The sequence below is a fragment of the Podarcis cretensis genome (genome assembly GCF_951804945.1).
Source record: "Podarcis cretensis genome assembly, chromosome: 10".
NCBI lineage: Eukaryota > Metazoa > Chordata > Lepidosauria > Squamata > Lacertidae > Podarcis > Podarcis cretensis.
Window position 1 is genome coordinate 71,646,583 of NC_137179.1, and position 27,865 is coordinate 71,674,447.

Below are 27,865 nucleotides of genomic sequence, written 5' to 3' on the forward strand. Positions count from 1 at the left end.
CCATGGACAACCACTTTGTGTAGCACAGCTTTAGATGGTCTGGAGGGGGAGGGGAGCACAGATTGGGTGATCTGTAAGGGGATGGTGTTTGGGTGGTCCATAAGAGGAAGGGGGTTGGGCAAGATATGAGGGGTTGTGTGGTTGGATGAAGTATAAAGGGTGGGGGTTGGCAAGGGGATGGGTGGTTTGAGGGGGTGGGGAGTAGGCCAGGTTGGCAAGTAATGGAAGCAGGAATACACACCCAACTGCATAGAAAATTATCTTGTAACATCTGTTGAGAGACACGTCCTATGGCCTTCAAGTTTATGTATGCATATTATTTGTGTTGTGATTTTTGTTTATTTTCTCTATCTCTGTTTATGTGTTAACTCAGCCCAGTACGGTTTAGATTTTATCAGAAGTACTCTGATATGCAGTGGGCCATTGACAATTTCTATCTTGGACCTGGTTGTGTAGACAACTGCAGAGGCCATGGAGACTGTCTGAAAGAACAATGTGTCTGTGATCCAGGTTTCTCTGGTCCAAACTGCTACTTAACTCAGACTTTGAAGGTAATCTAAATATCTTTTGGTGCAGACTGTACTGAATATGCGGGATAGAAAGTATTTTAAAAACTAAATACGCATCTGTGCTAGAATTAATCTTCACATGCAAGTACCAATAAACATTTAAAAAATGCAAAACCTTTATTTATTTTTTGTCTGATTAAAGCAAGCATGACACTTGTGTTCCAACAAAATATACTTTACATGTAAAATTACTCTTGGCATACTATAGGAGTGAAAAAACATATTTCTAAAAGCTAAATGTCTATTCTTTTTACAACTAAAATTTGAGTTGGTGACTGGCTTCTCAAATGTTAAAATCCTTTAACAGACTTTCCTGAAGGAGCGCTTTGACAACGAAGAAATTAGACCGGATTTATGGATGTCTCTGGAAGGAGGCACTGCTTGCATGGAATGCGGGATTCTAGCAGAAGACACAGCTCTGTATTTTGGAGGCACTACAGTGAGACAGGCTGTCACTCAAGACTTGGATTTGCGAGGTGCAAAGTATGTCAGGTTACTTAATAGAGTTGTACATAGCTAATATATTTTAATGAAAGTTTAAATAATGACAGAGCGGCAGACTGAGTGGCTGTGGGAACAGACAAAGGTATATGAGCCTTTTACCCTTAAAGCACCTGTCAGGGAACTGACATCAGAGCGAGAGGTGGAGGCAAGGCTCCCGAGCGATGCAGGAGAGGGGACCAGCAGAGGGGAAGGAATTCAGCGCAACACCAGCAGAGAAGGGAGGGAGATGGAGGATTCGGAGAGGGGTCTCCAAGACTCTTCGCCCGAAACTAGTGGAGAGAGCACGGGCACACCTCTGCCCACTCCTTCCTTGCGCAGAAGAGTTCCGCGCAGGGAGAGTAGGCGGAGACTTGGCGTCAAACAACTTCTATGCTGGAAGAGGTTCAAGAAACGCCCACTGACGGATTCTGCAAGCGACTGAACGGCCACGAAGTGAAGGGCTGTCAGCCGAGGCATGGTTAGCCAGGCAATCTAGCCGAAAGTAACGGCAACTTACGCACAAGTAACCCCTTATAACCATTACAGCACCCACTCAGAGTCAGCTCAGGAAGACAGAACTTGGAAGAGTAAGTGAGAGAATCAATTCACTGGCCTTCGTAAAAAGAGTCGTTAAATTATTATCATCCACAGTTTCACAAGCACAAAACATGATTCACATTCTTAAATATCTATATAGTCAGCAGCTGCAATCCTGCATACATTTTCAGTCACTTGAAATCAGTAGGTTTGGTATGTCACCAGTATGAAGGATTTAAGCCTACAAAATGTAATATGGAAGAAAAGGCAGGGGAGATAAGGAATGCTTTGAAAGCCCCAGTGTAATTAGTTGTACTTTATAACAATGAACACTGGCTGTCACTCTGGTCTCACAGACAGAAAGGACAGAAGAAGTCTTGGTGGGGATGGTGGGGAAATAATTGACGTTGATTTGTTGGGACCCACTAGTAGGTCATGGGCCTGATCCAAGGTGAGTTGCAACAGGAGCATTACTACTATGCACATATATGGCTTTAGGATTAAGAATTAAGAAGTGGATCCTCAAATCCGTGCTTGATTTAAAAGTGGGTCCTGGGTCAGAATAGGTGGAAAATACCTCTTGTAAACTACAGTCCTTTTAGCTGCTGTATTGAGTGGTACAAAAACTGCTGTTCACTAAAGCAGCTAGACTGAGCTTGCATATGAGGTACTAAAATGGGCTAAAGACAGGGCTTTTCTTCAGCCAGAACTCAGTTCCGGCACCTCTCAGGTGGGCATAATGAGAGATCGAGGGAGGCGTTCATGGTGAATTTCAGTACCTCTTTTTCTAGAAAAATAGCACTGGCGAAAGAGTACCCTGTAATGTTTCTCCTAACACCGTTTCAATGACTGTTTGGAATTAATAGGTAAGTTAGTTGTGTCTGTTAATTTTAGACTGTTTTCTCAGGGTAGGACTAACACTGAAGACAAACCCCAAGTTTCCTTTATCCATTGAGATATTTCTGTGCCTAACAGCTGCCAGAAGGAAAGGGGGAGGGGAAGATTTATAGTGAAGTTTCTTTGAACATGCAGAAGATTGAGGCATATGGTCGGGGCTCAAGGGTTTTTTTTATATCTATAATTTTTTATTAGTTTTTTTAACATATCATTTTCAACAGTAATTAAACATACTTTTGCATCTTATTCAAATTTTTAACTTCCATCAATCCTGTCTGAAAATTTTCCAATTTAATCTCTCAGTATGCATTTCTTATCTTCCCTATTACATTTCAAACTCATAACCAATATCTCTATCTTTTTCTGCTTTGTAACACTTCGTATATTTCTCATTATAAAACTTCTTGTAGTCTTACTAGCAATATTTGTTGATTACAGTTGCTCTTCAAATAATTCATATACTTCTTCCAATCTTCTATAAATCTCTGGTCTTGCAGGTTTTGAATCCTTCCTGTCATTTTGTCCAATTCTGCATAGTCCTTTAATTTTGTCTGCCATTCTTCTTTCGTCAGAATTTCTTCTTGTTTCCATTTCTGGGCTAACAATACTCTTGCCACAGTTGTTGCATATAAAAACAATTTAACATCTTGCCTATTAATGTCCTGACCTATAAGATCAAGTAAAAATGCTTCTGGTTTTAAAAAAAATATGTATATTTCAACATCTTTTTCATATATCATTTCCCGTAAGTTCTTTACTTTTTTACATTCCCACCACATATGATAAAATGTTTCTTCTTTTTCTTTACATTTCCAACATTAATAATAATAATAATAATAATAATAATAATAATAATTTTTATTTATATCCCGCCTCCTCAGCCAAAGCCGGGCTCAGAGCGACTAACATCAAATGTATAACACATTAACATAAAATCAGACAATCAATTAAAATACAAATAAAATTTATTATTTGTCTTATACATTTTAGCTAATTTCACTCGTGTAATATACCATTTATGCATCATTTTCATCATATTCTCTTTCAAAGCATTACAGGCTGTAAATGATATCCTTTCATTCCACAACCTTTCCCATTCTTCAAGCTGTATATTATATCCAAAGCCTTTTGCCCAATGTATCATTACCGATTTCACTTCCTCATCTTTCAAATGCCATTACAACAGTATTTTATACATTTTAGACATTGCTTTAACATTCATTGTTTAATATTTCTATTTCAAATTTTGGTTTTTTTATCATCAAATCCTTTTTCCTTTAAATCCTCTTTATATATTTCATTGACTTGGTGATAGTGCAACCAATCATTTACATATTCTTTAACCTCTTCAGGTTAAAGGGGGGGGGGAGATTGATAGTGAAGTTTCTTTGAACATGCAGAAGATTGAGGCATATGGTCGGGGCACAACGTTGTCGTGTTTGTTTGTTTATTTATTTATTTTTAAAGTGTGAGTTATAAGTGTTTGGGCTCCTCCCCAGAGTCGCTATAAGTTAAATCTTCAGCTGGGGTAATGAATGAATCTTGTTTGAATGGCACATGCTTGTAAATGTGTGTGCACACAGGAAGGTGCCATCCATTGCATAGCTATCCATTTTACATGCTGGGGGAGTAGTTTGAACTGTTCACAACATATATGACAGTTACATTACAAGAATTACAAATTCTTGTAGTTTTAGGTTGCGTGTCGAGGTCCCCAGGTCCACCCCAATAACTCACACATCACACAGAAATTTTTGTTTAAGATTTTTGGCATAATTTTGGCCACAACTTTATTAAAATACAAATTTATGAGTGGTTGCGTAGGCATTGGTTGCGACTATCTGCCCCCACCATGGAGGACAGACTGACATTCCGCACGATGCGAAAGTCAGAATGGGGGAATACACTTGGGGGTTACGCGGAGCAGGGAACCTGCCCTCACCCCAAATGCAATCAGGAGCTCATTGCTATGGCCCGAGCCCCCTTGTCAGAGTGGACAAGCAATAGTTAGCTCCCAATTCCTTTAACGGAATCCCTTGCAGCAGCAGCATTAGAGGGGCAGGCACAGCCAATCCATGCCCCTCAACCAACCAAACCATAAACCAATGCCTAACTGCAACCTTACAAGTTGTGACGATTTGCTACGCAGTAGGCAAAAACCAAATGGCCCCAGCCAATCAGCCAGATGGACAAAATTCCTACCAGGCCCGCGCTCCAAAGCAGACGACCCCATGACAGGCATAGCAAGGTCAAAGCGAACAACCCTATTCTAGGGAGGGAGGGACGGGCAAACCAATGCACGGGCGAAAAGAGGAAGGCCTAGCCTCGTGCAAGGAGTTTTACTATTTCTGGCTGTCAATCAATAAATGGCAACATTAACTTCTTCCCAACAACAAGGGAAGCCCCAATCGCATCAGTGGCCAACGATCAATTAGCCCGCCCCCCAACTTTGGAGTGTCCTGGCGGCCCCCACCGCAACACGTGCTGTCCATGAAGGAGAACACGCTTTGTATCACATTTGTTTTCCAGGAGCTAAAAGTGGCATACATAAGTCCCACTCCTTTTACATTTTTACCCTCCTAGTAACCCTGGCTGGATCTGGACACGCCAAAGAAGCGATTCAGTTCAACGCATTGCAAACTAATACTGTACAGGGAAATCTGGTAGAGAAAGATGGGACTCCACAGCGCCACCTGGTATTACAGTGTTATATCGCATATACAACGCATATAAAACGCTTTTTCTTTACCAATCTAGCTGAGTCCCCTATGAAGTAATTTAGGATGAGAGTCAGTGACTGCCCAAAGGTCAACCAGTGAAGAAGTAGGGACATTTGCTGATCCACCTCAGGCATTAAAATGTATTTGGCCAGCCATACAAGGGACAAGTGTTAACTAGTTGATTCCTACTGTATTTGGGGACCTGAGAGCTCCAGTTATCAATATTGCAGACCAGCGACCCCTCTTCTAATACAGTGGTGCCTCGCAAGACGAAATTAATCCGTTCCGCGAGTCTCTTCGTCTTGCAGTTTTTTCGTCTTGCGAAGCACGGCTATTAGCGGCTTAGCGGCTATTAACGGCTTAGCAGCTTAGCGGCTATTAACGGCTTAGCGGCTTTAAGAAAAAGGAAACAAACTCGCAAGAACTCGCAAGACGTTTCGTCTTGCAAAGCAAGCCCATAGGGAAATTCGTCTTGCGAAGCACCTCAAAAAACGGAAAACTCTTTCGTCTAGCGAGTTTTTCGTCTAGCGAGGCATTCGTCTTGCGGGGCACCACTGTACAGATGTCATTTAACTTTGCAATAAAGACTCATTACAGTTTCAATTCTGCATGTATTTTATACTCACCATGCAACTGATTTGAGGGTTCTTCCTTGTTTTGTATATGTTGTCTGAACTTGTTTCAATTTCATTTATGCGGGGAAATGTCTACTATTTCCTTGGGAGCATGCAATTATTATGATTACCCACCAATGTCTTTTCATTCAGATTTTTACAATATTGGGGAAGAATTGGGAGTGAAAACAACATGACAACATGTCACAGACCAACATGTCGGAAGGAAGGAGTTCTGCTGGATTATTCAACAGATGGAGGCAAGGGTCTATTTTAATGATATCTAATAAATATTTCTGCTTATATTTAAGCACCGTACAGTTTCGGGGGGAAATCCAAAAAAAGAACATTGCCCCCAGACAGAGGTATGATTTGCAGCAGAGCAGAACCCTTGCTCTTGAAATTCAGTTACCTGAAAGTTATAGTTATCTAAAATCACTGGCTGCAAAAGCAAGCCCCTAATTCAGTATGCCTAGATGGCCTCTTTTCTGCCTTTTGTTCTGATAACACAGACACACAGGCACTAAAATGTGGTGTGGGAGGAGGGATAACAGTAAATCTTAAATCTGTGCTATATGTCAATATAATCCAGTGAAAACAGGCACTCTGGTTTATTGAAACTCCTCTGATAATCCAGGTACTTTGGATGTCTCCCATGCCATTTGGATAAATAAAATTGTATGGTGTTCAGAAATATATTTTTATACCCTCATTCTTGTCCTTGAACAATATTTTCCTGCATTTCAGAAGAAGTTGGACAAACTGTTCCTCCTTTAACTACATGTCTTGTTGAAGACAATGGAACTGCTTATTCTTAAGAATCACCCATTGTTGCACAATAAATATTCTGTTGGAAACTCTTCTATAAATAAACAGGACCTAACGTCTTTAAACTCACTTTATTTTTGTTATAAGGCAACTGACATTTAATCTGACAGCTAGCCACCTGCTGCTCTCCTGATACCATGTACGTGTTAAGGGGAATGTAAGTTGAGTGATTGTGTACATTCACCAGGACACATGGAGAATGTGCACATAACCCTTCTGTGAAGAGGTGTGCACATTTCCAAGTCAACATACATAATCTCGATACAACAGGCTTTGGGGGATGTGCATATATCGACTGAATGTATATTGACTGGGAAATGTGCACACCTCTTCATGGAAGGGTTATGTCAGGCATGGCCAAGCTTGGCCCTCCAGATGTTTTGGGACTACAATTCCCATCATCCCTGACCACTGGTCCAGTTAGCTAGGGATGATGGGAGTCGTAGTCCCAAAACATTTGGAGGGCTAAGTTTGGCCATGCCTGGGTTATGTGCACATTCTCTACGAGTCCTGGTGAATGTGCACAGTAGCCCGTTGTTATGCATATTAACCACTCAGCTTACATTCCTCTTAATAGCTTCACTGTCAGTGTAATATTTACACTGCACATGGTGAATCTCCTATACATTCCTAATGAACAAAACTCTACCTCAGAAAATATTATTAACGAAAAGTGATGACTTCACAGTGCCAAAGAAGATTATGCAACCACTTAATCAAATGGACATTACACCAACAGTTCTAATCAGTACACTTACAAAAATCTTTAGTATCAAGGTGCTAGTAGGGAAGTGTTTATCGTCTATTATCATATCCATTTTCAGGCATCTATAGTTATGACTGGTTCAAAGCCACCCACTGAATAATGGTGGACCACTTGAATCCAATCTCAACATGAGTTCTCAGATATTGATTAGTTCTTACTTTACCTTGAATCTTTGTCCTGTAGGAATATCTTGGACACTGCTCCATGAGATGGATTATCAGAAATACATCTCCATCAGACATGATTACATCCTGCTCCCAGAAGATGCTCTGACCAATACAACTCGCCTGCGTTGGTGGCAGCCATTTGTAATTAACAATGGAATTGTGGTCTCGGGCTTTGATCGGGCTCAGTGGGCACTGGATAACGTACTGATTGGAGGAGCAGAGATCAATCCGAGTCAACTGGTGGATACATTTGATGACGGTAAGAGTCGAGCAAGTCACCATTTTTTTCATCATTATGCTTTGTTGATTGACGGAGTTTCAAGTCCATATTTCAATTTTTGTTTAAAGAAGACACAGGGGACTTTTTAAATAAGTTTTTTTCAAAAAATAAATAAATTGCTCATAATAAAATATATATTACTCTTGTAAAATAATGCAAAGGAAGCTTCCTAGATATAGATATTATCACCATATTTTGAAATTGAATAGTTTTAACAAAATAGTTCTGAGCACCAAAGGTCAGCAAATGCTACGACTAAGAGGGTGGGGGTAGGGACTGAGCTCCCCCACCCATGTGGGCCATTTTGTCAGAGCTAGATACCTATCAATCAACTGGTTGACCCAACTTCAAAGAAAAGAACCTGGGATGAAACTTAAATTCTGAAAGCAGGGATTAGCTAACACTAGGGAATACCCAATCAGGAGCTGGGTAATGGAGCTGATCCCAGGAATCCCCGCTTTGGGAAGGGATCAACTACACTATGGAGCTCCCGATTGGGAATTCCACAGTTTAGCTGATCCCTGTGAGGTTTGTTGTCAGCACCAATCAGCTGATTGGTACTGACAGCAACCCTGAAGGTTGCTAGTCGTTCTTTTTCAGCTGCATCTTTACTTGCCCCATCACTGATGTCACATGTCAGGTGTGGGGCAGGTGGACATGATTTGATGACAATCCAAATTAGGACCCCTACCTGCCTACTTTGGCTGTGGGAAGGAGGTTCCCCACCACTAGCTTAGATATTCATAGAGGGTTAAATGTGGTGAATATGCCACCACTCCTACTTTTCCTAATGCCTTTGGGAAGGTCAGAGGCAGTGTAAGTTAATTAGCCACTGCCTGTGGCTTCCTGAATGCCAAGCATAAAATGATAAATCTAACAAAATCCAGTGCACAGTCTGAAGGCACATGAGGTCACCACCATGAGTCTGGTCAGTATTTTGATGTGTGACCATGTTTTCCATTATGGAAAAAAAAAAACCTGTACATGTACACCCCTTCTCAAAGAACTCTGGTAGGAGAAGGATGAAAAGAACACCAACAATATATGTCTTGTCTGTCTGCCTATCACTTTTTGGAATATTTTATCATTCTATTATGAATATACAAAAAAAAAAAACTTTTGTATATTTAGTACGTATTGGAACATTATGAAACTTCTCTTTAATTCTGTCTAATTGATGTTAATAGAAGGCATTTCCCATGAAGAAAACTGGAGTTTCTACCCAAATGCCGTCAGGACTGCAGGCTTCTGTGGCAACCCATCATTTCATCTCTACTGGCCAAATAAGAAAAAGGATCAGACGAACAATATCCTGTCCTCTCGGGAACTCATTATACAACCAGGATATATGATACAGTTTAAAGTAAGAAGCTTCTGTTCTTCCAAAGTAAAATGTTGAGTCCATAGACATCAGGTTTGCCTAGAAATTCTGACAGGGTCAAGTGAGATGCCTGGTTCGGATTTCTATCAAATATTTACTGCATATTGCTTATTAGAATTTATTGGAACCACATTAGGGTGTCTAACAATAACACTGATACATAAATACTACTTCCATTCAAAAAGCACTGTCCAGGCTTTAGAAACAACTAGAGGAAAGAGATATTTTATTGTGCTCCATTTATCTCAGGGGCAACCTTTTCCCCTGAAGAAAGCCAGTTTTCCCCCTCACAAGTGGAATGTCATTATAATAGCACTATACTAGGATGTTGATTAACTGAAGCTCAGGAAAATTTAGGATGCCTATTTGGCTAGTAAACATTGGCTCACCCATGCAAAAGGTTATAACAGACAGGGGAGAAGGAAAGAAAGAGAACGTCAAAGGTGGAAGGATGTTGCTTTAATTTTAGTTAAAATTGAATTGCTATTGTGTTTGTTTCAGATTGTAGTTGGCTGTGAAGCAACATCTTGTGGAGACCTCCATTCTGTGATGTTAGAATATACCAAGGATGCTAGGTAAATCTATGTCCACAGTGAGATATATTGTGGAATGGCCTTGAAAACTTGAAGTAATTCTTTAAAAAATCATTTTATATTATACATTTAAATTATATACAGGCACACAGTTCAAGAGGCCCAAAATATACAAGTAGATTAGCATATACTTAAACAGTAAAATCACTGTTTGGAACCATCCAGTATCTTTTGCTGTTTTATTATTATTTAATTATGTTTTTCAGATTCGGGTTGACTGGTTTTATTGTATATTTCTGTTGTATGCCATCTTGATATATGTATGAAAGCTTGGATTATAAACATTCAAATGAATCGTAAATAAAAAAAAATAAGATCCAAACATCATCATAAGAATGCAATAAATATATAGAAAGAATGAATAGCTAAAGCTGTCCTAAATTCATCATTGCAGATTTCTTTGGAATCTGACGTATCATGTTAGACCACTTTTCTTAATTAATTATCTGTGCGATCAGAAGATCCTTGGAACTAGCTTGGCCCCCTACCCATTATGGAATTAGAAATGTGGAATTTGCAGGAATTCACTTGACACTTCAGGGCTTAAGTCATGAATGTGCCTGTGAAACCTATTGAACCAAAACATCCAGTCTACATGGGGACCCTCTTCTTACCAGATTTATTCCACTGCTCCTGACAAAGTTCCTATATAATGGGATTAGGATAAGAAAATCTGCAATGGGGCAAAGAATACAGGACTTCAATCTTTGTCTGTTTATAACTCTACTTGAAAGAATATTGTTAAGGATAATATTTTTTTTAAATACACCCATTTCCATGACATTTAGTAGGTACTCAACTTTTTATTATTCTCTTCAGCTGCTGTAACAATATTATTTCCTTTGCTTCTTTCAGGGCAGATTCATGGCAGCTTGTCCAGACACAATGTCTTCCATCGTCTTCTAATAGTGTTGGCTGCTCCCCATTTCAGTTCCATGAAGCTACAATCTATAACTCTGTCAACAGCTCCACTTGGAAGAGAATAACTGTCCAGCTGCCAGATCATGTCTCATCCAGGTAGGTTACCGAAAGGTCATCTTATTGCCTTGCAATAAAACATCATCTGCTTAGCTGGCGCTGGTTGAGGGCGCAGAAGAAGAGGCAATTTAAAACATTATTTTCTCTCTGCTCTGGTACATAATCAATATTATTGGGGAAATATTTCCCCACAGTAAAAATAAATAGTGTTTCCAAGAGAATGTCTTGGAGGTTCAATGCTTCAGCAGACACCCTGCTCCATTATTTGTGATATATTGGACAAAATAACGTTTGTGATTTTAATGCCCTGCATCTTCCACGGCCCCTTGAAACAGAGGCTAGCAAATGTTGTAACTGTAATACACAGAAGGCAGTAAAACAGCACCCAAGGCTGCAGGATGCATACACATGGTAGTCTCTATCCGTTGTCTAGCATGCCTATAAGGTAAAGGTAAAGGTACCCCTGCCCGTACGGGCCAGTCTTGACAGACTCTGGGGTTGTGCGCCCATCTCACTCAAGAGGCCAGGGGCCAGCGCTGTCCGGAGACACTTCCGGGTCACGTGGCCAGCGTGACATCGCTGCTCTGGCGAGCCAGAGCCGCACACGGAAACGCCGTTTACCTTCCCGCTGGTAAGCGGTCCCTATTTATCTACTTGCACCCGGAGGTGCTTTCGAACTGCTAGGTTGGCAGGCGCTGGGACCGAACGACGGGAGCGCACCCCGCCGCAGGGATTCGAACCGCCGACCTTTCGATCGGCAAGCCCTAGGCGCTGAGGCTTTAACCCACAGCGCCACCTGCGTCCCCATGCCTATAACGTGTGCCAATATTACAATAAAACTTTTTGTGTTAGGATGTATTGTTTGTTACAATTATATCTCATCATTCCTCTAAGGAGCTCAGTGTGCCATTTATGGTTCTCCCTCTCCCCACTTCATCCTCACAACAACAACTGTGAGGCAAAGGGAGAGAGGGGCTGGCCCAAGGTGACCCAGCCAGAGAGCTTCCTAGCTGACTGACAGTTCGAACTCTGGTCTCCCCAACATAATCCAGCCATTCCTCTCTGGCTCATGGTGGCTATTTTATTTGCAGTGCGACTCAGTTCCGGTGGATACAAAAAAGAGAAGAATCAGAAAAGCAAAGCTGGGCAATTGATCATGTGTACATTGGAGAATCCTGCCCAAAACTCTGTGGCGGCCATGGATACTGTACGACTGGAGCCATTTGCATTTGTGATGAAGGATACCAAGGTGTCATGTTCCATTATTGTTATTATTATTATTATTATTATTATTATTATTATTATATTAAAACCTAGTCTATTGAAACTAACTCAATATTACACAGCAAAAAGGGTCTGGAATCCACCATGCTTCAGAGGACGTCTGCTGAGACTCCTAGGCAATGTGTGGCTGGTGCCTGAAAAGTTTGGAAATGTGAATACAGAGACCATCTTTCACCTATCAATAATAGTACTTGACCTAGCCCTTCCAAAAAAAGTGTACTTGCTTGCACAAATCACAGGCTGCGGTAGCAGACGGTATGCTGGGGAGGCGGCACTCACCTGATCTCCTGACAGCTGAGCTGCTATTGTTTACCAGGAAAGAGAGGGAGAGGGATGGGGAGGTCAGCAGAACCAATCTGGTAATTCTGCCAATGTGTTTGCACCATGCTGACACCTACCCTTACGTGCTGTCAGGTGAGTGGCATTGCTCCTTCATGCCATCAGCTAATGACAGGGTACTTAAAATTCAAATAGCCCTACAGTTCATATTTATGGAAGCCATTTCTGTTTTCAATTTTGAATTGGAAAAATTCAGTCCTGCAGGGGTGCAGCCCTCCAGCAAAGCACCAGAATAGCTACATGAGAACTGCCATTTAAATGATTGGTTAACTACAGTGATAAGTCCCTCGGTGTGGTTTGGGTGGTGTATAGCCCAAATACCATCAGTAATGAGAGAGAGAAATGTGAGGGTTTCCACCGCCCCATTACAAGTACTGTTCAGAGGAATTAGTTCTGGGTTCCTCAAATGTAGTGCTACACATTCAGCAGACTGGTGGGAACAATGTACTCCTAGGGCTGTCTGGGATTAACATTTACTAAGGATAGTGAATTTACCAAAAAGCATATTTTCCAAAGAGCATTAATCTGTATTCCCAGCATGTGCAAACATAACCAGTGTCCTATCAATAGTGTTTCTGCTCTGAAAAAGTTATGTCTGTGAATGATGTCGTTTTAGCTGGCAAAGGCGAAATCACTAGATAAAATACAGTCTCAAGACAAGTATGATGCATTGTGGCAACAACTCTTGAATATATGTGTGAAATAAGATGCTTGATCTACCACCATGTATTTATTTTTTATATAGGGCTAAAACTGGGAAAGAAAATATATGGCATTTTTAACATAGGTTATTTGAAAATCAATGAATGTTTATAATTTAATCAGTCTACAAATAAAAGAGCCTGTATCTGAGGACTTACAAGTGACTTTCAGTGTTTTAAAGTGTCGGGAGAGAAAGAGCTTGGTGCTCTTCTGGGGTAATATTTCAAGTCGAGCATCAAGAGCTTTCGCTTTCCCTCAGCCCCAAGTTCAAGGACTTAACCTGAAGCACAGGCTTTTCTTAAGCAGGAACATAAATTCTCAGTTAGAGTATCTCAGTGTTGTCAGCATTGTAATTTTTATTTATTCCTTTTCAGGGGATGACTGCTCTGTTTTCAGCCACGACCTTCCCAGTTATATTAAAGATAATTTTGAATCTGCAAGAGTAACTGAAATAAACTGGGAAACTATCCAGGGTGGGGTTATAGGGAACGGATGTGGGCAGCTGGCACCATTTGCACATGGAGATTCTCTGTATTTCAACGGATGCCAGATAAGGCAAGCTGTAACTAAGCCCCTGGATTTGACCCGAGCAAGGTAATTTTGTGTTGTCATGAATCTTAAATATATATTTTTCAATTTGCGTGAGAAAGTTAGTGTTGAACACAATGGCATTCAGTGATATTAGGGGTACAGGTGGAATGAAAATAACCTTAGGAAATAAAATTACAGGGATTGTTTTGCAACATGAGTTGTGTTCTGTTGTTCCCTCCACTCATTTGGCCTAGACCAAATGGTGCTATGGCTAGATGAGCTCAACTCCAACACAGAGGCATTCAGTCAGAATGCTGAATGAAAAGGGGGACCTACCTGCACATATATCACCTTCCAGCTTGAAGTGTCTTTTCCTTGCCTCACTACCCTGAGCAGGTTTTAGGGGAAACTGCTGGAAGAGGGGGTGAATTGTTCCATCTGGCAAGCCGAACTGTTTGCCCTGATGGGACAATTGCCTTGGCACCACATGGAAATTCCTCCCAAAGAATCTTAACTCTTGTAAGAGTCAGTTTTATTGTTAGTAGTTTTACTCTTAATTGTTAGATCATGCAGTAAAGTAATTTCTATTCTATTCTATTCTTTTAACCTCTCCTCTTATGGTTTTTCCTCCCCAGCAAAATAATGTTTGTTTTGCAAATCGGAAGCCTTTCTCAAACAGACAGCTGTAACACCAATCTAAGTGATCCTAATACGGTGGACAAGGCAGTGTTGCTCCAGTACAGTGTAAATAATGGGATTACATGGCAAGTCATTGCACAACATCAACCAAAGGACTTTATACAAGCCCAAAGAGTGTCTTACAATGTACCACTGTAAGTACCGAGTAATACTACCAGTCTCTCTTACCTCAGACAATCCATACAAAAGAAACCCAACCACACATTAAAGTAAAAACCAGGGTGGGTGGGGCAAACACTGAAAAGTGAAATGGGTCTTCCCCTGGAGGGGGATGGATGTGACCGCTAAAAGTTATTTATGAGGCACCAGCATTTTTAATTGTTAGAACTGTTTAATTAGAACTAAATCCTCTTTTTTTAAAAAAAAAATGAACTGTGAAAGAAAGACCTATTATTTTCTGAGCCAATATAATTTAAAAGTGAAAATTTATGTGGTCTGTGTTCACTCGTGACTTTTCCAGAGATATTATAATTTGACATTTCCCCCCACAGATGTTGTTACAATTTCATGTTGGTCTTCGTTACTTATACTCAGTGGAGCCTGCTGCCTTTTGGAACTGGTAGGGTGGAAAGCAGGGAGCCCAAAAGAGAAGATGGAGACATAGTCAATGGCAGACAGAGCTTCCTAATTCTGGTTTTGTCCCCATCCTCCTTCTTGCAATACTGAGACTGAGGAGGAGACTGCTTGTGAGGCAATAGGCAGGTGCAAGCTGGCTGAGGACTGACTGGGCTTGGTGGGGCAGTGCCCTACTTGCCCTAGTGGACAAGCCTCTGCTGCTAGTTCTATGGCAAGTAAATAAAACTTAGCCTAAGACTTGAGGTTTAGCAGCAAATTCAAGGTTCCCAGCTGGTTACTTGTCTCCAGTGTGCAGGAGTCTGGGGACCTCTTCAAAGAAGTAGCCGCAATTGCAACCTGGTTCCAAGATCGGATTTCCCAATCAACTGGGGAAAGGATGCTAGGGAAGGGTTTGCAGAGAAAAAAGTGATGGGTACAGAAAGTATTAAACACATTTTGTGACTTGCCACTCCTGCAAGTCTCATCCAGCCTGGCTTGTATTATGTGGAATCCCCTGACATCATAAGACGCAGCTAATTTTAGCTCCTTTGCCTCAAACCACTGCTTTGTGACATTGTAGCTAAAAGTCCATGGGACGTGGGTGGCGCTGTGGGTTAAACCACAGAGCCTAGGACTTACCAATCAGAAGGTGGGCAGTTCGAATCCCCGCAACGGGTTGAGCTCCCATTGCTTGGTCCCTGCTCCTGCCAACCTAGCAGTTCAAAAGCACGTCAAAGGGCGAGTAGATAAATAGGTACAGCTCCAGTGGGATGGTAAACAGCATTTCCGTGCGCTGCTCTGGTTTGCCAGAAGCGACTTAGTCATGCTGACCACATGACCCGGAAGCTGTATGCCGGCTCCCTCGGCCAATAAATCAAGATGAGCGCCGCAACCCCAGAGTCGGCCACGAGTGGACCTAATGGTCAGGGGTCCCTTTACCTTTACGTAGCTAAAAGTCCATTAATAGGATTGGACCATCTGCCTTTGGCATCTTTAGACTAATATCATAAATGCACCCCACCCTCAAATATTTTTTTCAGAACGCTGTTAAGCTTGATAAATCTTGAAATAGCCTGGAAGCACATGGTAGTTCAAACAATGCATATGAGTTTTGTTTCCTGTTTGTTGTTTATTGCCAAACACATTTCAGACTTTCTGCTCTGCATCTCCTGGAACAGACCCGTGATATACAGATAAGACTACGAGAGAGCTGTGTTGTCATGTCCAAGGACCACAAGCAGTGCCTCTTCAAGGATAATCCCCCACGCATGCTAAACGTCTGCTTGTCTCATCTCTAATTTCTCCTCCTCTGTCTGTCCCTTTAGGGAGGCACGAATGAAGGGAGTGCTCCTTCGCTGGTGGCAGCCGCGCCACAATGGCACAGGCCATGATCAGTGGGCTCTGGACCACGTAGAAGTTGTTCAGTGAGTATAAAACGTCATCTCATATCACCACCACCCTCATCTTGGAAAGTGCTGGTTTTTCCACAGCATGGCACATTTTAGTTTAGTAAGGAGCTCTTCCTAGTTCCAGGAGAGGGTATGTGTTTGAGGTCAGCTGCAGGGTAGAGGAATGCACTGGGTACTGTTGTAAATGCAGGAAGGGGAAATGTGGGGTTTAAACTGCTTTTGAATTGCTGATATTTCTGTGCCCCATTGTCCATGGAAGAGGATGTGTGTGTTTCAGCAAGTAAGGTGTGAAGCTGAATTGCATTTTGAAGCACACTACAGAACTGTAGTATATGTTGTTCTTCTGCAGTTATAAACACAATTCACCTGTAACGCTAAGCCAAACCATGACTTGGTGTAAACAAGCAAATGTGTGGGTTCTTGAAGAGATGATTGCGGTCACTGTGCTCCTCCTGCAGTCCTGCTGCTGTTAAATTACTCAGGTCTACGGCATGGCTTGGTTTAGCATTGTATTAGTCTTGCTTCAGACTAGCCACAAGTTGTAACCAAGGTTTTGTTCGTGGTTTACTGTTTGTGGATTGGGAGAGACAAAGAACAAACTCAGGTTCATACATGAAGCTAAGCCAAACCATGACTAGATCCTAAGTAGCACAGCAGCAGCAAGATTTGAGGAGGAGCACCACAGCAACAATCTTTTCTCTGGGAATCCACAAGTTTGTTCATTCAAGCCATGGTTGACCTATCATTGCGGGAGAATTGGGCCATATTGCAATTGACTTGGGCTTCAGCTTTAGCAACTAATGCCTTATTCATCCCCCACCTTTTTTCCCAGTAAGCAGGTGGCGTTCAGAAACAGGGTTCATTATAGCAAGTTTCTAAGGGCAGACGGCACTACATTCATTTCCCTGCCACAATCTTACCAAGTAAAATGTTTTTGTCCTGTTGATTCTTCCCCTGGCTAAAATGGTCTCACAATCAGAATAACCAGTTTATGCTTATTGCATCACAGAAAGATGACCAACTTTTTCTCTAACGATTTAGTTCCTGACATTCTAGTGTCATGACGGGCTGGGATTCATCGCTCCAGTGATTGGCTGAGAGAGGTGTGCCTTCCCAGTGGATAGGTTCAAACGTTATTTTATTGAAAGCTTTCAAAGTGTAATGGAGAGTGATGGGGCTTGGATTATATCCTCAAACATTTTTGCTCAGCTGTTAATACTATTGGTTTCTTGATTCACATTTAAATTAGGGCTGTGGAAGTATTAATTGGTACACTATCTTACTCAGTAATTATCACTTTTTGTCATATACTTTATCTGTGAAAAGTCAATAGTATGATTGAGTCAGGTGCTGGTCCCAATCCAGCTAATGTTAGTTGTGACTAAAGTCCCCAAGTTATGTCCCATTGAGAGTAACAGGATGTGGGCACAACTAACTTTAAAAAGTTCAGAGCCCCTGGCTTGGATCTAGACTTGCCCCATGCTCCCCCTACTGCAGTTCCTCCCAACCCAATGCTGCTCCTGGACATCAGGAGACACTCCAGAACGCAGGATTACAGTGGAAGGAAGGAACTGGAGAAAATTGGGTGGAGGTGCCTTGTATGAGTTCCCATTTGCGCAAGATCCCTCTGTTGGATTTTTGTCCATTTACGACCCCTTACACCCCATCCCATCTCATTCTGGAGGGCTACTTGACTCTCAGAACCACTGGGGAAGCTTTGGGGAAGCAAATGAGCACTCGTTTCAAATCTGGATCCAAGCCATTGTGTTGATGATTTTTAAAATGATGTTGAATTAGTATCCTATTGCCATTAAATAGCTTCAAACTGCTAGTTGTATCTTCAGCCGTGGCTGACTCTGTTAAAGCAAGACTGTAAACTGTCTTTCAAAACCTCAACTTTAGTCTATGGACAGCCCTAATTTAAAGTAGTAAATATGAGAATAGCAACTCGGATTACGGCATCTAGATAGTCCTGCTCTAGACTTCACTGCAAGGCACCTGCTTGCATGTCACTCATGCCCACCCCAAGTATTGATTCACGCTTGGCTGCCTTTGCTTTTTGTCTTTGTTATTTCAAACACACCTTGCTGACTTTGCCTCCATAAAATCAAAATCTAAGTTTGAAGTAGAAAAAGGAAACAGTTTTATTCTTAACTCACCAAGTACATTTGATGCAGATTCTGCATACATAATACACAAATACATTTTAAAAATACTACATTTTGGGGTATAATATAGGTAGCTTGGGTAAATCCTAACTTTTCAAGATTTTCATCTTTAAAAATTAAGGTGGGGGGGAGGCAGGGAGGATAGAACTTTCATATTAAAGTTGGGAAGGATATTTCCTACCATGAAATACTTCAGATTTTTCTATATATGTGCCACTTTCTTCTGCAGAGGCTCACAAAGTGGCTTTTAAAGAATAAGTAAAAAGCAGCATTAAAAACATAGTAATTTCTGATAATTTTGCACATTAAAGCAACAGTGGCAAAAAAACCCCCCCAAAACAGGTCAGTCATCTCAATTTCCACAATGAGCTTAACAGAAAGTTGGTTTTTACCTACCATTGGAAAGTCTTAATAAACTCTCATTGGAAACAGCGCTCAGATGACCCTTTTCTAACTGGACAATCTTACATCAAATAATGGCATAGCACTGTAAAGTTGTCATTGTAAATCTTAATTCTATCTATATATGAGGAAAGGCACCTCCTAAGGAGCCAACTAGATTTTAGGGCAGTCATCCATGGGAATTAATAGAAGCAGCATCTGAACATGTATTAAAGAGAGTTAAGGAAATGAATGTGCTATGGTTAACTTTGGATATACAGCATCAGCTAGCTGATCTATAAGTAGGGCCACTAGATGCGAAAGAGGATTCCTGTACTCATAAAAGCGGTACAGAAGAGAAAATTCCAAGTGCTGCAGCTATTCTTATTTCTGATAGGCTGTCATGTGCAAAAATTCCCTCTTCTACACAACCCTTAAAGGTAGTCCTCCTTGGCCCTGCATCTATAGCCTTCCTGCAGTCTTATTCTAAGGGCCTGTCTCCAACGTATGGCTCCATCAGATAGGTTTTGCCCAAGCAGGGTGCAGGAACAACCCTTAGGTCGAAGCTTTCCAGATTTTTCATGTTGGTGGCACACTTTTTAGACATGCATCATTTTGCTACACACTAATTCAGTTCTACTAGCAAACCAGGGGTTAAACTAACCCCTTTCCAGCCCCAGGAGGAGCACGGGGAGTCTGTGTGCAACACACTGCAGCCAACACACTAACGTGTCGCGACACACAGTTTGGAAAGCTCTGCCTTAGGTGATGCAGCTCCCTTCTGCATCCGGAACCTGAACAAGATGCAGACACATGTCCATTTCATAGGACCAGGTTAGCCAAACATTGCTGGACTACAACTCTCATCTTGAGCATTGGCCATGCTTTCTGGGGCAGGTGGGTGTTATAGTCCAGCACATTGACCACCCCAGCTACAGAAATATACCCCAGCCACATGATCCACCTACCACAAAAAGGAAGATGGGGGGGGGGATCTACAGTGGCACCCACAGTTCCTTATTATTATGGCATTAATTAATCCCTGCTGCTGCCATTCAGTGGCCATTCCATGTTGGCTCCTCCTATCTATGCCAGTAGGAAAATGCCAGCAGGGACTAAAGACCTCTGAGACTTTTATCTTTTAAGAGACCATGTCACATAACCCAAACTAGATATGAGGGTTAAACCTGATGTTAGTCATACTCAGAGTAAAAGGTAAAGGTACCCCTGCCCGTACGGGCCAGTCTTGACAGACTCTGGGGTTGTGCGCCCATCTCACTTAAGAGGCCAGGGGCCAGCGCTGTCCGGAGACACTTCCGGGTCACGTGGCCAGCGTGACATCGCTGCTCTGGCCAGAGCCAGAGCCGCACACGGAAACGCCGTTTACCTTCCCGCTGGTAAGCGGTCCCTATTTATCTACTTGCACCCGGAGGTGCTTTCGAACTGCTAGGTTGGCAGGCGCTGGGACCGAGCAGCGGGAGCGCACCCCGCCGCGGGGATTCGAACCGCCGACCTTTCGATCGGCAAGCCCTAGGCGCTGAGGCTTTAACCCACAGCGCCACCTGCGTCCCTTCATACTCAGAGTAGCCCCACTTAAATGAATGGACACAGTAAACTTATTGTTGTTGGCATCTGTCTGTCTCAGGAGACAAGGGAAGAAGTCCTCAGGGGTGAAGTCAAAAGACAGCCCAATGTTTGTCGCACAGTTTGGCTTTGTGTAGTTGTTTTTGGGTTCACAAATAGCCATTGTGGTGTGGAGCCTGACTGGGAGCATGGCGAGTAAGAGGGAGAGGAGCTGCTACTACTACCACTACTTATTATTCTTAAAAGTTTATTTACCATCCTTCATCTGAAAACTTTGCTCCCATTATGCTCCTGATCAGAACTGGTCACACCATATCAGCTCTTTGTGATGGGAGGAAAGATTCCATTGGCATCAAGGACCAATGGTGTGAACAATTATCACATCTAGTTTGGCTCTCTGTCTCTTAAATTATAAGCCCTAGAATTCATTGCATTCTTGATTGCATATATGGTTGGGGGGAAAACATTTTTAGGCAAATCACTCACTTGGACCCGGGGAGGGGGTCTTTTTAGGATAAATACTTCCTTTCTGGGAAATAATTTTTGCTCTCTGCACTCCTGTATTTTATCTCCAAGACTAAAACTTGGAACCAACTTTGTATTCTCTGTGCATGTCACTTCTCCCTTAGCCAAAGCTCACTGCCTGCTTTGCTGTACTGTGGAAAGCACACAATTATATATATTTTTGCATGTCCATATTGAATAATCGTTTCTTTGTGAAGAGGGCGAGCCTTTATTAGTGACTTAAGAAACAAAGATGTCAAATGTTACTAATAGCTGAAGGATGAGACACTTGGTCGTCCGTCCTTGTTCAATGACTCTCATCAAAATGTTAACGGCACATGAATTTGGAAGTAGCCCCATAATTCCTTTTACAAATATTATCTTTAACTTTATCAAAATTGGAATCATCATGTTATGACTTTGGGCTTATGGGCATGTTGTTAATCTTTCCATAAATATCACGCTTTTCATTATTAAGATAATTTCACGGTTTTGGCACAAATGATTTTTGGAAATTTTGTTGCAAAGAATCACCATGCTTTTTCTTAAAAGATTTAGATATGAAATCTAGCTTCTAGCAGTATGAAATTGCATTCATTTTACTAGCCATCTTTCTTTGCTTCATCTCCTAAGCACACCATTACTATATGTATAGGAAAGTTTATACCTACTCCAGCACAGAAAAGAAACTGTTGAAATATTGCAGCATTATATTAATTTTCTCATTATTTATGTGAACATTCAGCTATGTGATTGTATTTCTATAACAATTTATACTTGTAAAATTATTTGAATGATGAAATAAGCATTTTTTAAATCAGAAAGTAATTTGTTCAATTTTTATTTTCAAAAGAGATGAAAAATCCTATATTGCCTCTAAACCTCATCAGTCTTTTATGACTAATCACAGTGCTGCATGCATTGAAATACATTTTCTAATTTGTGTTGTATTTCATTATTTGCTGTCATTGGTTTTACACTAGAGTAAGGTAAGTAAACTTATTACCACAATATCTGTGCAGCCATTATACTTGTGCAAATATTCTTTTGCTCACTTAGCTAAGTCTGATTACTGTGGCTTGAAGGTGAGAGTGATCAGATTCATTTACACCAGCAAACATGGAAACGTGAACTTCTCTGCCCGTAAAAGGCATAATCCTGTTGTCCTGTGTTGTTTGATGCCCTTAACAGCTGTAGTCCATCAAAATATGCACCCAAGAGTCTTGTCAAATGCCTCTATTTCAGTCTTCACAGAGTTTCAAAATACAGCATCGAAACTCATTCCATACAGTTTCAAATCTACAAATATAAGCACAGAAGCCCATACTGGGCTGCTATAATTCATTTTTATTTTTTAAGTGCAATAAATATCAGTCACATGAGATTAAATAATTTGATGCTGGCTGCTCACTGCATAGGAAGTATAGTTTGTGACAGAGCACATACTTCCAAGGGACCAAAGCCCCCTTCTTCTATTACCTGGGGGATGGCTGGAAAGTGAGGTCATGCCCTCTTGTCCTAAGCCTAAACATGAGCAGGTTCTTCCACATATCCTCATTGCATACATCCAGGGAGCAAAGTTAGCCGTGCAGTGGGGCTCACATGATTGGATGCTTCTCAAGTGTCCCTATTTTCCAGGGACATCCCTGATTTAGGAGAAGCCGTCCCGGTTTCTGATTTGATCCCAGAATGTCCCACTTTTCCTTAGGATGTCTCAATTTTTCATTGGAGAAATGCTGGAGGGTATGGCCTTATCCAACCCGAGCCATCTGAAGGCAATCCTGTATAGCGAAGTTTGTTTAATGTTTTATTATGTTTTTTATATGTTGGAAGCTGCCCAGAGTGTTTGGGGCAACCCAGTAAGATGTGTGGGGTATAAATAATAAAATTATCATTATGGAATGGGATGCCCCTATTTTCATCGGAGAAATGTTGAAGAGTATGGGATGAGGGAAGGATCTCTCTACACACAAAGCTAGTACGTTAAGGAGACCAGGGGAGCTTTCTCCCTTACAAAGAGTTTTCAGTGAGAAGGGAATGTTGTGTTTGGAATTGTGTAGTCATGTGAACTGAACCCAGTTCTCATCTGAAGTGGTATGGACTTTTAGTTTACCATCTCAAAGAGAACTAGATCAAAGTCATTTTAAAACAACAGCAGGAAGTTGTGGTAGGTTAGGCAAGAAGAATTTTGGTTTGGGTTTTAATTTTGGTTTTGGCACGGGTTGTTACATTCTGTGTTCTGCTGTGGCAATACAGCAATTCATTAAGTTCTTTTATCTTGCTTTGAGATATTGGTATTTAAATTTATTTCTCACATATGAGGAACGTTAACTTTTGAGAAGCGTCTTGTCGGAAGAATGCCTGGTTCAGACTTTTACCTGTTTGTCTACATAAACAATCACATTCATCATCAGGACAAATGGAGCCCAGCCATCCTTGACATGGTCAGCAGCAATTCCTGTGATTGTGGTAACTGAATAAAGTGCCACAGCAGTCATGGAACAGTTCAGGGCTGTTAACTCATATGTGGGTGGCTGACATTAGTGTGTTAATTTTTACTTACAAACACCACCAAAATCCACAATCAGTCCAAAATTGATATGTAGAAAGGAAAGCCTGTGGATCACAGGATCCCACCCTCCCACTTGGGGACATGCAGTCTCTCTCTGAATGTACTCAGTGGGATCCCTGGCAATGGATGGCGAGCTTCTCTGCAACTAGGGCAGGGGAAGGTTGAACTGATGGCAACGCTCCCTTCTATGGCATGGAAGAACAGGGACACAATGGGAGACAGGGGTGAAATCTAACTATCCATCTCTGGTGATAGCTGCATCAAGGGCAGGTTTTGCTCACAGCATCTGTCATATCATAGACTTTATCCTTCCATTTTCAGAATAGACTATCAGTTATTTGTTCATTTGGGAGACAGTAATGTGGCAGTGTTTTTGTACCATCTAGAAGGCAAAAGGGTACATGACCAGACCAGGGCACTCACTCTTACATATAGGTCAGTAATGCCTGTTAGCGATTTGTATCTGCTTCATAGGGATTGTGCTATGCAACAGAATTAAATGGGGCAAGGGGGGGGGGGATGGTGTGGAAGTACTTCAGTCTTTGTGGACACTACCAGCTCTGATCTTATGGTTTCTAAGATCTACTAAGTAGATTTCATTTAAATAAGAGTAACTGCAAAAGCCAATTACGGTACTCAAAAGGCTGCAAAACCAAAATTAATGAGCCTGACCATGTTCTCAGGAGTTGAACAATTATGAGTTTAGCACAATGAAAGCAAAATAATTCTCTGCTTAATGATGTTTTTTATCCATGATACATTTAATTTCCCAGCAGTCAGGCTGCTATGCATTTCTAGTATCTAGAGCTCACTTTAGGAACTTGGCTTATCCTCCAAGGGTACTTATCCACATGTACCTACCGCTACCACTAAGACAGCACTAGAATATTAACAAAACATTGTGTGACAATGTTCAATTAATGTAAAGCCGTCTTCCTAAACTGAATTGTAATGAAAGCACAGTAAGGGTCCCTTGTCTGCTTTATACACCGTGGGTACAATCCAAACTTTGCATGCCTAATACAATCCTATATACTCTATGAGATTAATTCCCAGGTAAGTGTGTACAGGATTGCAGCCAAAGTCTCAGTGAAATCAACAGGATTTGAGCACACAGTAAACTGGAAACTAACAGAACTTAAGGCAGCCTAGCTGGCTCCAGATCACTCCATGCCATGAGTAGCAGCAGCACACCAAAATGCTTCTAATTTGGATTGGTTTTGGGTTTTTTACATAATTTTGTATGAATGTTAATTATCATTTAAAGCAAGATGTGTAGAAGAATGTAACCTGCAGCTTGGGAAGGTCTTTCCAACATATATACAAAAGGACCTTAAGTTCTTCTCTTCCACCCTCTTTCCATTGAACAGCACTCGCAAACAAAATTACATGATGAATTTTTCACGGCAACATGGGCTCAGGCATTTCTACAACAGAAGACGAAGGTCACTTAGGCGATTCCTGTGAAGGACAAGACATTTCCTTTTTTCCCCAACCTGTGATGTGCCGCTTTCCATTCTTTTCAATCTAGCACTGCCGTCTGGTTTGTCAGGACTTTTTTATTGATGAATATTTTGAAAGCCTCCATCGAGACAGAGCATTACACCACTTTTTTCGCACTGTGATCTAATGAGAAGTGACTTATTTTCTCATAGGTAAATGTTTTTAAAGTTGATGTGTCTGTGAAAAATTGTGATCTGTTGTAATACCAGTTACAGTGGCAGTATTGGAAGTAAGCAACTGGTTCTGTTTTTAACAAAAAACAAAACAAGCATACATTTAAGCACAAAAGACTTTTCATATTTTAAGTCAGAAACGACAATATTAAGTACAATATTTAACATACTTTGTCACATAGGTATTTAAATGCACTGTATTTCAGCTCTGTATCATATTTTATATGATTAAGTTATCATTGTTTGTTCTCTTTGTATTCAACTTGATACGTTGGCACTGTATTGACTTGTTATAATAATTTGCTGCTGATTTGGGGGCTACATAACTGTCTGATGCTATGAGTAAAGCAAACAAATGCCTAATCAAAAAGTTAATAACAGACATTGTTGTACAAGACATCATTGTCCTTCATTCTTACTCTTTGATATGTCTGTCAGTTATTGTTTTGTGGGCAAAAAAAATACTTGACATTTAAACCTTTTCTACTAAGCAGATGTGGATAAACTTTACCCAACCCTCTCCAAACAGAAGCTCCTGTTTCCGTGTCCAAAAGTAAAGCAATTCTCTGTGGATGATTTACTTACAGTAACTGCCATTTGGTCTCTGTAGTAATGGAGTGATTTGTAAAAAAAGTGAACGTTTCTTCGTGTTTATTTGTGGTTTGTTTCTATTGCGGGTCATGTTTGTATCTTATGATGTTGTATCTACACCAGCAACATAATAATGACCCTACAACCCTAAACTGTCTTATTATCATGAATTAAGCATGTTTCACTCTACAGTGAACTGAGCTAAAATTCTATGCTTCAATAAAGATAATGTCAACAAATTATTTATGTGCTACTTTTTTCACAGCTTATTCATTGGGAAGAGGGAGTGATTCAAAGGTATATACACCACACACATTTATGGCCTACAGTTTTCATACCCACAAAATAAGAGGTAATGATTAGGCCTACGTCTGAAAAAAAGTGATTTTGCACCTAGGTACCTAATGTAAAAGTGCATTGGGAAGAGACCTGGTGGTTTGTTTCACAAAATATTGTGTGCAAGTGCTGTGCGATTGGGAGTGGATAATCTCACTTATGACATTAACATTCTTCACAGAGTTATGCATATAAGTCTGGAATCTACTTCTAATCTCACAACAGGTAGATTTGGGGGGGGGGTCATATCTGAAGAGTCCCTTAGTGTAGGAGAAAATGGGCGGTTACATTGGCACAACTCTTTTTGAGGGCTTTAAGTACAAGTGTTGATTCCAAGGTGTGCACACGATGATGAACTAGTCCTCTGAAGTTAAGGCATCAAATTGTGGCTAGATTTTTCAACGGTCTTAAGCAACACTAACACATATTTCTCATACTGTATCACTATTATAGCTTGTTTTCTGAAAGACCCTTATGCCCTGTTCTAGCTTCATAGTCTGCCAGATTACGTCAGGTACACGTATGAGACAAGCTCCTCATGCAAGCCAGGCAAAACCCTTCCTTCTCCATGTGTCAGGTGAGCTGCAGTCACATCAGCATACTTGCCTGCATGGTACAACCACCTGCCCTTCCCTGGGTTTGCTGCGTATACTACTCTCAACAGATGTCAGAGCTGGTTAATACATAGAACCTGAAAGAATGGGCCACAGAATATACCCCTTTGCAAGGCAAGCCCCCAGGTGGTACAGATACAGCAGCAGTTGTCTGTAGTACCACTTATTTACCGTATTTTTTGCTCTATAAGACTCACTTTTTCCCTCCTAAAAAGTAAGAGGAAATGTGTGTGCGTCTTATGGAGCGAATGCAGGCTGCGCAGCTATCCCAGAAGCCAGAACAGCAAGAGGGATTGCTGCTTTCACTGCACAGCGATCCCTCTTGCTGTTCTGGCTTCTGAGATTCAGAATATTTTTTTTCTTGTTTTCCTCCTCCAAAAACTAGGTGCGTCTTGTGGTCTGGTGCGTCTTATAGAGCGAAAAATACGGTATTTCCAGTAGGAAGCAGTGCTGGTCTATTCCATAATAAATTTGTTAAGTCTATAGATACCACAAAACACTTCCATTCCATTGCATTCTCATGTGTGTGTATTCATATACATGGTACAATGCACCAACCATCTGCTCCCTTCTTCTCCCTTTGCCAGGATCAATAAACAGCAATATCAGGAGATACTACTGGGTCCTGAAGTACATTATTATACAGTGCCATAGTTGTGGCACTGTAAAAACAGGAGCACTATAAAACATGATAATCTTATCTGCTGGTATTATAACTTGGCCCAGGAAAGTAGGGAGTTGACTGAGTTTATTGTTCACTCTGGTCTCTTACGGGTTTCCTGTGTTAAATTACTATAAGGAAGAAATTCCAATACCACAACTATTTTTTAAAGGAAAAATGTGTACAGTTTTGCCAAACTACAATCATTTTTCTATTTATTTAATTATTCAGGTAGAGTATGTCATGTATTGTTCAAACAGAGTACACTTGCAGCCATGCAATCAAATGCCATTCTGAAATGTTAATAGTTCTTCCCATTTTCTAAGAACCGGCAGGATTTTTGAGATTCCTAACAAAAGAGCCAGCCTAAGTGGATGAAAGTCAGAGGCATAAGACTCACAAGACACTGCTTAAAAGAAAAGCTCAGAGATAAAGCTAAATCCTGA

At 41.1% G+C, this 27,865-nt stretch overlaps 1 protein-coding gene across 3 annotated transcripts in view; it reads left to right on the forward strand.

Annotated features, from left to right (window-relative positions):
* Positions 1–26,050, forward strand: part of RELN (reelin) — a 326,208-nt gene extending 300,158 nt beyond the window's left edge. For all 3 annotated transcript variants that reach the window (XM_079993517.1, XM_079993518.1, XM_079993519.1), the window contains 12 exons: positions 374–551; positions 877–1,052; positions 5,974–6,080; positions 7,598–7,840; positions 9,049–9,224; positions 9,744–9,817; positions 10,691–10,852; positions 11,905–12,062; positions 13,513–13,732; positions 14,305–14,502; positions 16,249–16,347; positions 24,912–26,050. In XM_079993517.1, coding sequence (XP_079849643.1) covers positions 374–551; positions 877–1,052; positions 5,974–6,080; positions 7,598–7,840; positions 9,049–9,224; positions 9,744–9,817; positions 10,691–10,852; positions 11,905–12,062; positions 13,513–13,732; positions 14,305–14,502; positions 16,249–16,347; positions 24,912–25,008 — 1,888 coding nt within the window. In that variant the 3' untranslated portion in view covers positions 25,009–26,050. The remainder of the gene's footprint in view (positions 1–373; positions 552–876; positions 1,053–5,973; positions 6,081–7,597; positions 7,841–9,048; positions 9,225–9,743; positions 9,818–10,690; positions 10,853–11,904; positions 12,063–13,512; positions 13,733–14,304; positions 14,503–16,248; positions 16,348–24,911) is intronic.
* Positions 26,051–27,865: the final 1,815 nt, after the last annotated feature.